Below are 13,200 nucleotides of genomic sequence, written 5' to 3' on the forward strand. Positions count from 1 at the left end.
TAACATTTGCATGGAAAGGGAAAGGGGATACCTAATGAGTTGCACAACTGAACGCATTCAACTGAAATGTGAGTTACTAAATAAAAATTCAGGCCATGCTGGCGTGGAATCGCCCAGTAGGCGGAGTATTAGCCCTGAACTGGGGTGTGTGTGTGTTTGTTTGTGTGTGTGCAAGCACTATGCGCGTGTGTGTATGTGCAGGCACTGTTCGTGTGTGGGCGCCTGCGTGTTTGTGAGCCTGATTGTATGGGTGTGTGTATGCTTGCGTGTGTGTATGTGTGTGTGTGTGTGTGGGCACGTGTATATGTGTGTTCGCGTGCGTGTGTGTGTTTGTAGTGGAGCCTTCCGTGGGTGGGCTGCTGAATCCAGCTAGCAGCAGGCTATAGTGCCACATACAGTTACCACAGCTCCATCTCTTTATTCACCAATCTTTACACTACGTGTGTTCACTGCACTGAGATTCTTACTGGAGAACTGAGGTTTTACCTGGTAACAGACACAGGGCATCATCAGCCAGAACAGGGTGAGCTGCAGCTCCAGGACAATGATCAGTCCTGGAATGTTCTGGAATCAGTCTGGATCAGTTGATGGAATGGAATGCCTGAGCAAGATGGTTTCTGGTTCTCTCGTTTAATGGGCTCAGTACAGAAGAGGGTCATACTGTACAGTAGCTGGCTGGAGAAAGAGAGAGAGAGAGAGAGATAGAGAGGTGAAGTGGAGTTTAAATTAATGAGGTCCTGGTCACAACCCTTACAGTGTCTTACTCTGTTCTCGCTCTCTCTCTCTCTCTCTCTTTTTAATTGTATTTATCCTCCCTAAGGAACACTGTGCCAGAGTACTGCTTGTTCGTGGTGCCAACAAGGAAGTGAAGAACTACAGAAGCCAGACATCATTCCAGGTATGGACTGACTCACACCTCTAACCATTACTGCTTACAGTAAAGGTGTGCTGTTGAGGATAGATGGCTACATTCCAATCTCCAGTCTAGCATGCCACATGGCCAGTACACTGCTTCCTTCTTCTATATGGTATGCTATATAATGGTCATCCATTGTTTCCATTACTCTTCTTTTCTCCGATGTATTACATCAGTAGAGAGCTTGTTACAGTAGTGTAGTATGTGATACTATTTTTGCGGGCAGGTGGCAAGTCTAATAAGTCTGTGTTTTCGGGTCTCATTTTGTTCACTTGCCGTTTCAGAAGGGAAATGCAATAGGTTTGATAATGATTTAAGCAAAGCACTATATGAGTCAGTGGTTGCTTATATGGTAGTATTTTATGTCGCTGTGAACAAGCAGTCAGTGGTCCTGGGATAATTATTCATGTTTTAATGGTTGTTTACATGCACGTGTCAGCGTTTCACGGTGTTCTAAATTTCAACCAATTAGTCATACTGTAGGTGTGATGCATTTTGGGGGTTGAAAGTAAAACATATCGAATGGATATCGAAATAGCTTTCTAGCTATAGTTGACTGTATGTTTTATTTTTCCCATTTATCATTCCTATTCTGTTTACCAACTGTGTACTACTTTTCATGCAGATATTCCATATCCCACAAATAATTGAGCCGTGAATTCACACCGACATTGTTTTGACCTATTTTATTTTACTGGCAGCAGGCCCATATAGCTGCTAAGACATGTTGCTATTTAAGTAGCATGGCAAAATAAGAACTACTGCATGAGGTACATTAGTACCAAGCGCACAAACACAAATAAAGTTTATTCTGGGAAAGAGTCTCCCATTGTGGTACGTTTATGGTACAAAGTTGAACATTTTTCACCAAATCCCCTCTTTTCCTCCTCATGCTTTCTTAGCAGTCTGAACTCATCCTCAGTTACTCTGAACTCCTATTACTTGGTCTGATCCCCGGCGGAGCCAACTGTCTTCTCTTGCATCACGTTGGAGTCAGTGGAGTGTTGCTGTTTATGCAATGTACATTTCCGCCGAGCGCTGATGCGTCCTCAAATTCTCTCTATTATTCATTCATCCCTTCATACTTCTGAAATTGTTTCTTGCCTCAGTGACTCCTTAATTACAGCTAATTTGAAGGGGTCCATAAACTGCATTCACCACACCCAATCAAATTCTGATTAAGTCTTCCCAGTTAAACAGGCGTCTGCTGACTGATGGTGACAATTTAAGAGCTGAGATTAAGGTAGCATCCCAAATGGCACCCTATTCCCTATATAGTGCCCTATGGGCCTCGATTAAAAGTAGTGCACTATAGAGGGAACAGGGTGCCATTTGGGACGCATCACTGATTCAGAGCAAATTGGACCACTTCACTTCTTGCTCCTCTTTTCTGACCCACTTTCATCCTAAAATCACATCCCGCTCCACTTCCTAGTACACCCTGCCGTCATACCTCACCTTATCTCCATATGGTTTGGGACAAGGTAATCCTCCCCTGCCTCACATCATTCCTCATCCCCCCTCTCCATCTCCCTCTCTCTCTCATCTCTCTCTCTCCCACTCTCTCTCCCACCCTCCTTCTGCTCTCCGTTTCTGTGGTCTTTTTTCTCTCTGTCCCTCTCTGCCCAGCCGTCATAACTTACCTCCACACGGTTTTGGGGACCAGGTAAACAGACCGCAGAGCAGAGAGCGGAGCGCGTATGGTGTACTTTGCTGTGCAGAGTTAAGAGGGGGGTATAATCGTTTTAGCAGAAAGGGTTCTATAGCAGGCTATCATGGTGGTTATACTGTAGCAGAAGGTTGTTTCTGGGAGATGAGCTGGGAAGCAGGAGTCATGACATGTGTTGTCACCCCCAGAGAGGACCTCCTGGCTCTCATCATCGTGAAACCATCAGCTGGAGATTATACAGCCTCGTTCCACACTCTAGCTGGCATTGAATTACAGCCCTACTACTCCAAGCCAATATACAGTAGCTACCGTAAGGTCAATGCTGTATTACATTGATAGGTTCATTGCACTCATTTCAGCTGTGCTATTGAAAATGGAAGTATACTTTGGGCTAATTTTCACTTATGCATCATTAATGGAAAATGCTATTTGTTTTTCAATACGGAGGCAATTTCATATTTGCAATGGAGGGATGAGTTTATTCCGTTTATTTCCATGATAAGTAGCGATTCAAGTTGTGATTTCGGTTGTTCTTTTCCGTGACTGAACTAGCTGGATGTTCATGAGAGGTGCTGTATGACTCAGGTGGAGACTTTGTATGGTCTTTGTCTCCAGCGACTAAAACTATGGTCGACCTGCTTTGATGCAGCCAGAGCCTCAAGTCGTTTCTCCTACTCCACTGACCTGACTTATGTAAGACGAGCTAAAGGTGGCCTGAGCCGGCAGGGTCTACTGGCTGGATATGTGTTGACTCACCCACTGTGGCTGTAGCTCGGCTGTCCGCCACCCACGACAGTACAACTCTTAGCGGGCTGCTGTTTGTTGTGTTATTATTAGTAGCTATAATCATTTCAGGTTGCATTTCATAAAAGTGAGTCCTTCGACAATGGGTATTAAGTTGTTTTCGGGCAAATAACTGAGGCACCGCATGTGGGAGGCCATCAGACCAGGTAGTCAGGCATTTTGAATTATGAATACCATAGGTCAGCCATTTTGCTTGATTTAAAAATGGTACTGTGATAAATGCTAAAAGACAAATCTATCATTCTGTTCCAGGTGGCCATCATCGCGGGGAACTTTGAATTGGCAGAATTAATCAAGAATCACAAAGAGACTGATATTGGTAAGTTACTGAACTAAACACGTATATGTGTGTCTAAACTGGGTGTATTTTAAGAGAAGAAGAAAAGACGTTCTTGTTCTAATATAGGAAATGGTGAGACTGGTAAACCATTGAGCGCAGCAGTCAGTATGGTTGACCAGGCTAGGAAATGGTTGCAAGCAAATCTGTTGTATTGAATGGGATTCAAGTCATGTCCAATTCATGTGCTTCTTTATAAATGTTGTATGTTGTTGACCAAAGATCTTCCTCTCTGAATGGGCCCTGCTGTTTACTGTTTGATGGACCTGCACTGTGGTTCCTCTCACCTACAGACAGTCTGTTTTCTGCTCCAATCCCACATCTACTTCCACACTTAGCCACAGTACACAGTGGAGCTGACCTACATAGTGCAGAGTAGAGCGCCTGGGATGAGAACACACACACACGCGTCACACACATCCTGCATGCACACATACACACACGCATGTGCGCATGAACACATGTATGAACACACACACACACACACACACACACACACACACACACACACACACACACACACACACACACACACACACACACACACACACACACACACACACACACACACACACACACACACACACACACAAACATGTATAAAGTGTACTCTTTATAATAGGTTACTTTGCTGTATAATGTGTACTGTATGTAGTACACTATAGAATACCCCTAAAAAGACAGCATGCCTTTGAGAACTAAGAACAGTGTTCCAGTGGTTGTCTGTGATATGAATGGGACAATCTCCCTATATTCTTTACAAAGGGCACATCCATCCTCTCTTATCCTCACATGACACTCTTAGAAAGGTGTTATCTAAAAGGGTTCTTCATCTGTCCTCATAGGAGAACCCATTGAAGAACCCAATTTGGTTCCAGGTAGAACCATTTTTGGTTCCATGTAAAAACCCTTTCCACCTCAAGTTCTACCTGGAACCTAAAAGGGTTCTCCTACAGGGTCAGCCAAAGAACCCTTTTTTCTAAGAGTGTACACTACCCTTCAAAAGTTTGGGGTCACTTAGAAATGTCTGTGTTATGAAAGAAAAGCTCATTTTTTTGTCCTTTAAAATTAAATAAAATAGATCAGAAATACAGTGTAGACATTGTTAATGTTGTAAATGACTATTGTAGCTAGAAATGGCTGATTTTTAATGGAATATCTCCATAGGCGTACAGAGGCCCGTTATCAGCAACCATCACTCCTGTGTTATAATGGCACGTTGTGTTAGCTAATCCAAGTTCATCATTTTGAAAGGCTAATTGATCATTAGAAAACCCTCTTGCAATTATGTTAGCACAGCTGAAAACTGTTCTGATTAAAGAAGCAATAAAACTGGCCTTCTTTAGACTAGTTGAGTATCTGGAGCATCAGCGTTTGTGGGTTCGATTACAGGCTCAAAATGGCCGGAAACAATTAACTTTCTTCTGAAACTCGTCAGTCTATTCTTGTTCTGAGACATTAAGGCTATTCCATGCGAGAATTTGCCAAGAAACCGAAGATCTCGTACAACGCTGTTTACTACTCCCTTCACAGAACAGCGCAGACTGGCTCTAACCAGAAGTGAAAGAGGAGTGGGAGGCCTGATGCACAACTGAGCAAGAGGACAAGTACATTAGTGTCTAGTTTGAGAAACAAATACCTCACAAGTCCTCAACTGGCAGTTTCATTAAATAGTGCCCGCAAAACACCAGTCTCAATGTCAACAGTGAAGAGGCAACTCCAGGATGCTGTTCCTCTGTCCAGTTCCTCTGTCCAGTGTCTGTGTTCTTCTGCCCATCTTAATCTTTTCTTTTTTAATTAGCCAGTCTGAGATATGTCTTTTCCTGTGCAACTCTGCCTAGAAGGCCAGCATTCCGGAGTTGCCTCTTCACTGTTGACGTTGAGACGGGTATTATTTAATAAGGCTGCCAGGTGCCCTAAGGTGCTGGTGATGGGGATTCTCTCTAATCTTTCTTTGCTTGTCACTTTGTAACTGCTGGAGTCAGGTCTTTCCTATGTCCTTAGGCCAGGGTTTTGACATTATGAACTCTCCTCGGCCTTCTGGCATGCTGTCAACATAATGCTACTGCCAGCAATCTTACTGTGCAATTGCCGGAGCATTTCTGTCTTTTCCTCTCCAAATAGGCACTGACACTTACACTAACTCATTTTGTCATGCATTTTCAACCTCCCAAGAGAATTTTTGTTCTCTCTGTCTTCCATTCCGTTATCGCTTCTTAATGTTTTGTAACCTTCTTTTGTAAATTGCTGAACACCTTCTATCTGATCTAAACAGTCAAACTGAAAAGTCTTTGTAACAGTGGACCTCAGTACATGTTCATTTATAACTCTGTACGATATAGTACAACAGCATGCCTACAGACAGGGGCGTCATGCACCCATTATTTTAGATGGGGGACGAAGTATATGGCGATGGAGGGGGGGGTGCACATTGATTCTTTAACCTATTACTGGAGTGGGCTAAACCAGGATCACACAGAGTGTTTCTTAGTGGTCTTAAACAAACGTATACACCTCACACACATCATTATTAGCTTAAAAAAAGAAGACACCTGTACCATGTCAGCTATAGAGTTGAAATGTATCAAATGTTTGCATCCCAATAGTACACTTTATATACAACACAGAAGACTGAAATATAACTAAATCAGTTGGCATAGAAAAAAAGATTTTTGGAATTAAAAAAATAAATAAAATGAAAAATATTAATAACATTCCACCCATGAAGCCAATAGAGGGTGATTTGGTAATTTGACTGCAGGAAAGGGTATGAACTTTTATGCCTTTTAGGGTTTTAGTACAACTGCCACACTGGTATATACTATCGTAACACACTAATTAAAGCAATTCGAGTATTTTCTAAAGTCTAGCAACCTTGCCAGTTGGCATGCCAGCTAAGATAGTTTGACAACTCACTCTAACTTGATTGATAGCCTGAAATGGCTTGGTAGCTAGCCATGAGGTCGGGAGATTTGGAACCTATCTAGCTGGCTAGCTAAAGCCAACTTCATAAAATTGTTAGGTGGCTAGTATTACAGATGTAACGGTTTTCTTGAGGTGAAGGAGAGGCGGACCAAAATGCAGCGTGGTTTCTATTCATGGTTTTTTAATGAAGAAAACTATACATGAATAAACTAACAAAACAATAGCCGTGAGAAAACCTAAACAGCCTATCTGGTGACAACAAACACAAAGACAGGAACAATCACCCACGAAACACTCAAAGAATATGGCTGCCTAAATATGGTTCCCAATCAGAGACAACGATAAACACCTGCCTCTGATTGAGAACCACTCCAGACAGCCATAGACTATGCTAGAAAACCCCACTAAGCCACAATCCCAATACGTACAAAAAAAAACAAGACAAAACACACCACATAAAAAAAACCATGTCACACCCTGGCCTGACCAAATAAATAAAGAAAACACAAAATACTAAGACCAGGGCGTGACAACAGAGAAACAACAAAACATTTGCATTTGATTTATTCATCAAGAAGGAATCAATATGCTACCTAGCTTGATCAAATTAAAATTAAAATAAATAGCAAAAAAATACAAAAACTATAGTAACACAATAAAATAACATTAAAGAGGCTATATACCAGGAGTACCGGTACCGAGTGAATGTGCAGGGGTACGAGGTAGTTGAGGTAGTATGTACATGTAGGTAGGGGTAAAAGTGACTAGGTAATCAGGATAGATAATAAACAGAGTAGCAGGAGCGTGTGTGAAGAGTGTGTGTGTGTGTGTGTATGTGTGTGTGTGTGTGTGTGTGTGTGTGTGTGTGTGTGTGTGTGTGTGTGTGTGTGTGTGTGTGTGTGTGTGTGTGTGTGTGTGTTGAAGTGTCAGTGTAATATGTGTGAGTGTGTAGGTAGTATCTAGAGTCCTGCCTAACATATCTTTGCTCTGTGGTGCACCTTGGAAGGAACTACTTACTAGGGCGAATAGGCGTGATACTCTTTCCAGTCAGTGTGCGCCCTCTGCAAAATACAGCTTACACATCTTTTTTTAAATAATTATGATAAAACGTCAGCTTAAAAATTTAGTTTTGTAATTTATTTAATTTAATAAAAAAACTGACCTGAAAAATCTGAGGGGGCATGTGCCCTTGTGCCCCTTATGGGCATGACACCTCTGCGTACAGTCATGACATGAAAACCTATAGTATCTGCCTTGTTCAACAGTCAACTATGTAAATCATTGTCACATACCAGTGGTTGCCATGGTTCCCAGATCCATGTGATAATAGGCTTAGGGGATCTGAATCTTTGGTTCCTCGATGATGATGATGATGGGAGACTCATGGGTAGGGAGGTAGCCTCTTTATATAGTATACATCTATGCATTGATGGTTAGTTTTCCTAAAACATTTTTAACTCATTAGTGTTGTTTACATCAATGTCCTGTGAACAATTAACCGCCTTGCGTCATTTTATGGTCTACTGTATCACTGATCTATGTGGTGATTCATGTGATGCCAGAAGTGTTCTAACGAATTTCCTATATCTATGGATCCATCATTCAGGGTTTGTGATGCTCAAACGATGGTTCCTCAGTATTTTACACTCTTAGCGATTGATCTTTTCCAGCACAAGCTGCTCGTTAATTTGTGTTGTGTTTGATTGATTGAGTGGTTGATGTTTTAATGCAAATGTTTAGGTTTTGAAGAGTTCATGTTATTCCTTGGGGAGAAGAGCGGTGGTTGGTGGTTGTCAGGTTGAAAAAGTGGCTTGTGAAAGTATTTACCCCATTGGCATTTTTTCTATTTTGTTGCCTTATAACCTGGAATTCAAATGGATTTTTGGGGTGTTTGTATCATTTGATTTATACAACATGCCAACCACTTTGAGGATGCAAAACATGTGTTATTGTAAAACAAACAAGAAATAAGACAAAAAAACCCTGAAAACTTGAGCGTACATAACTATTCACCCCCCCTCCAAAAGTCAATACTTTGTAGAGCCACCTTTTGCAGCAATTACAGCTGCAAGTCTCTTGGGGTATGTCTCTATAAGCTTGGCACATCTAGCCACTGGAATTTGTGTCCATTCTTCAAGACAAAACTGCTCCAGCTCCTTCAAGTTGGATGGGTTCCGCTGGTGTACAGCAATCTTTAAGTCATACCACATATTCTCAATTGGATTGAGGTCTGGGTTTTGATGAGGCCATTCCAAGACATTTAAATGTTTCCCCTTAAACCACTCGAGTGTTGCTTTAACAGTATGCTTAGGCTCATTGTCCCGCTGGAAGGTGAACCTCTGTCCCAGTCTCAAATCTCTGGAAGACTGAAACAGGTTTCCCTCAAGAATTTCCCTGTATTTAGTGCCATCCATCATTCCTTCAATTCGGATCAGTTTCCCAGTACCTGCCAATGAAAAACATCCCCACAGCATGATGCTGCCACCACCATGCTTCACTGTGGATGAGGTTCTCGGGGTGTTGAGAGGTGTTCGGTTTGCGCCAGACATAGAGTTTTCCTTGATGGCCAAAAAGCAACATTTTTGTCTCTGACCAGAGTACCTTCTTCCATATGTTTGGGGAGTCTCCCACATGCCTTTTGGCGAACACCAAACATGTTTGCTTATATTCTTGGCCACTCTTCCGGAAAGCCCAGCTCTGTGGAGTGTATGGCCTAAAGTGGTCCTATGGACAGATACTCCAATCTCCGTTGTGGAGCTTTTCAGCTCCTTCAGGGTTATCTTTGGTCTCTTTGTTGCCTCTCTGATTAATGGCCTCCTTGCCTGGTCCGTAAGTTTTGGTTGGCGGCCCTCTCTTGGAAGGTTTGTTCTGGTGCCATATTCTTTCCATTTTTTAATAATGGATTTAATGGTGCTCCGTGGGATGTTCAAAGTTTAGAATAGTTTTTTTAGAACCCAACCCTGATCTTTACTTCTCCACAACTTTGTCCCTGACCTGTTTGGAGAGCTCCTTGGTCTTCATAGTGCTGCTTGCTTGGTGGTACCCCTTGCTTAGTGGTGTTGCAGACTCTGGGGCCTTTCAGAACAGGTGTATATATATACTGAGATCATGTGACAGATCATGTGACATTTAGATTGCACACAGGTTGACTTTATTTAAGTCATTATGTGACTTCTGAAGGTAATTGGCACCAGATCTTATTTAGGAGCTTCATAGCAAAGGGGGTGGATACATACAGTTGAAGTCGGAAGTTTACATACACCTTAGCAAAATACATTTAAACTCAGTTTTTCACAATTCCTGACATTTAATCCTCAAAATAATTCCCTGTCTTTGGTCCGTTAGGACACCACTTTATTTTAAAAATGTGAAATGTCAGAATATTAGTAAAGATAATGATTTATTTCAACTTGTATTTCTTTCATCACATTCCTAGTGGGTCAGACGTTTACATTCACTCAATTAGTATTTGGTAGCATTGCCTTTTAATTGTTTTATTTGGGTCAAATGTTTTGAGTAGCCTTCCAGAAGCTTCCCACAATAAGTTGGGTGAATTTTGGCCCAGTCCTCCTGACTGAGTCAGGTTTGTAGGCCTCCTTGCTCACACACGCTTTTTCAATTCTGCCCACACATTTTCTATAGGATTGAGGTCAGGGCTTTGTGATGGCCACTCCAATACCTTGACTTTGTTGTCCTTAAGCCATTTTGCCACAACTTTGGAAGTATGCTTGGGGTCATTGTCCATTTGGAAGACCCATTTGCGACCAAGCTTTAACTGTCTTAAGATGTTGCTTCAATATATCCACATAATTTCCCTACCGCATGATGCCATCTATTTTGTGAAGTGCACCAGTCCCTCCTGCAGCAAAGCACCCCCCACAACATGATGTTGCCACCCCCGTGCTTCACGGTTGGGATGGTGTTCTTCGGCTTGCAAGCCACCCCCTTTTTCCTCTTAATGGTCATTATGGCCAAACAGTTCTATTTGTTTCATCAGACCAGAGGACATTTCTCCAAAAAGTATGATCTTTGTCCCCATGTGCAGTTGCAAACCATAGGCTGGCTTTTTTATGGTGGTTTTTGAGCAGTGGCTTTTTCTTTGCTGAGCGGTATAGGACTTGTTTTACTGTGGATATAGATACTTTTGGATGAACCAAGGATGAACCAAACTTGTGAACCAACTTTGTCAACTTTTGAAGTTGACTTGTGGAGGTCAACAATTTTTTTCTGCGGTCTTGGCTGATTTCTTTTGATTTTCCCATGATGTCAAGCAAAGAGGCACTGAGTTTGAAGGTAGGCCTTGAAAAACATCCACAGGTACACTTCCAATTGACTCAAATAATGTAAATTAGCCTATCAGAAGCTTCTAAAGCCATGACATAATTTTCTGGAATTCTCCAAGCTGTTTAAAGGCACAGTCAACTTAGTGTATGTAAACTTCTGACCCACTAGAATTGTGATACCGTGAAATAATTTGTCTGTAAACAACTGTTGGAACAATTACTTGTGTCATGCACATAGTGGATGTCCTAACCAACTTGCCAAAACTATTGTTTGTTAACAAGAAATTTGTGGGGTGTTGAAAAAACGAATTTTAATCACTCCAACCTAAGTGTATGTAAACTTCCCACTTCAACTGTATACACGCACCACTTTTTCTTTCTTTTTTATCATTTCACCCCACCAATTTGTGCTTGAAATCCAAATAAAAATCCATTTAAATTACAGGTTGCAATGCAACAAAATGGGGAAAACGCCAAGGGGGTGAATACTTTTGCAAGGCGCTGTATCTTACAATCCGTATACCGTAGATGCGAAGAGGTGATCCATAGGGATTCCCCCATCCACAGTTCCCCTATAGCCTACAGTCATTTAGATGTTAGATTTTAAACTGGTTTGATGTCATAATGCTTTGAAATCCGTCATAGACAGCACATTTTCCGGCACGGGATAGAGCCACCATTATCATTTCCTGAACCATCAGAGTAAGTGAAAATGTTGCATTAAATGGACTGATTCCTATATATTTATTTAGCTAGGCAACCAATGACCACACCAATGGTTTGAGCAATGTTGATGGTAGGAGTATTTCCAAATGCCAGGCTCTGAATTCATTATGTTGTTTCCCCAATGAAAGTCCCAAAGGTATTCTGAAGAGGTGCTGAGTCTGACATTATAACATGTTATAATATCAGAACATTTCTTCATTTCCATCACATTCCCATTGGATTTGGAGTGTGTCTTGTGCTGTCAATGATTGGTTGCAAGGGCTGTGGAACCACACCATAATATACATAAGGAGTCAGATCCTTTCACAACCAACAAGCAACTTGCAAGTGACAAATTTAGACTTCCTCACTAAGGTTGCCTAGCAACACAAAGGGTTTGTTTCCGATACAGCTGTTCCCGCGAAAGCAAGGGTTAAAATCCCATCTCCCACTGAACATTGCATGTCTCATTTGGGTGCTATGGGATTGCAAGCGATGCATCTCTTCGCCATGTTTGACAGTCACATATTGAAAATGTGCCTGTCCTGTCATCTATGGCAAAATCATTAACTTGTTATTGAAGTAGTTTTAGTTAATGCAGCCCTTACTCTAGTTGATACAGCTGGCAGTGCTAATGATAATAATCAGAGTTGATGTGGTTTAGTTTAATTCTCCCCATCCGTGATGATTATAATAATGGACATATTCTTGCTCCTTCGAGTCCAGCCTGATATGCTGTGCTGCTTGTCTATGTGCCTGGGTGAAGCTGTGAGAGAGAGCGAGAGTGTTTCTGTGAGAGAGAAGTGTGTGTCTGAAAGAGAGAGCGAGAGTGTGTCTGTGAGAAAGTGAGTGTGTGTCTGTGAGAAAGTGAGTGTGTGTCTATGAGAGAGAGTGAGTGAGTGTGTGTCTGTGCGAGAGAGTGAGTGTGTGTCTGTGCGAGAGAGTGAGTGTGTGTCTGTGCGAGAGAGTGAGTGTGTGTCTGTGAGAGAGAGTGAGTGTGTGTCTGTGAGAGAGAGTGAGTGTGTGTCTGTGAGAGAGAGTGAGTGTGTATGTGTCAGAGAGAGAGAGAGAGTGAGTGTGTGTCAGAGAGAGAGAGAGATTGTGTCTGTGTGCGTGTGTGTGTGAGAGAGAGAGAGAGTGTCTGTGTGTGTTTGTGAGAGAGAGCAAGAGAGAGTGTATGTGTGTGAGAGAGAGAGGGAAAGGGATATGTGTGGATCTGGTGCATTGTGCACCCATCCTCATAGTCAGTGACAAGCGAAATCATGTGGGGTGGGCTCTCTCTGTCACCAGCGTGCCTGCCTGCCTGGCTCCGTCCCTGCCTTCCTCCCTGCCCAGTCAATCTCTCTCCCTCCCATTGTGACTCGCTATACCACTGGAGCTATTCGCTGCTGCTTTTTCGCGCTACAAGACTCGGATACATTTCACATTCACTCTTTCTCCACATTCCCCTTAATATTTAAGCAATAAGGAAAAGAGGGGAAATGAAGTCTTTTCTGAATGCCTTGAAGAAAGAAGGTGAGCTGTTGTAGTTGATTTTGGAGGATTTTGATGTCTCTCAATG

At 42.2% G+C, this 13,200-nt stretch overlaps 1 protein-coding gene across 2 annotated transcripts in view; it reads left to right on the top strand.

The window, feature by feature from the left end:
* Nucleotides 1–13,200, top strand: part of shank2b (SH3 and multiple ankyrin repeat domains 2b) — a 126,804-nt gene that overhangs the window by 20,127 nt on the left and 93,477 nt on the right. For both annotated transcript variants that reach the window (XM_036979571.1, XM_036979569.1), the window contains 2 exons: nt 821–898; nt 3,642–3,708. In XM_036979571.1, the coding sequence (XP_036835466.1) occupies nt 821–898; nt 3,642–3,708 (145 nt within the window). The remainder of the gene's footprint in view (nt 1–820; nt 899–3,641; nt 3,709–13,200) is intronic.

Source organism: Oncorhynchus mykiss, chromosome 1 (genome assembly GCF_013265735.2).
Source record: "Oncorhynchus mykiss isolate Arlee chromosome 1, USDA_OmykA_1.1, whole genome shotgun sequence".
Classification (NCBI taxonomy): Eukaryota; Metazoa; Chordata; class Actinopteri; order Salmoniformes; family Salmonidae; genus Oncorhynchus; species Oncorhynchus mykiss.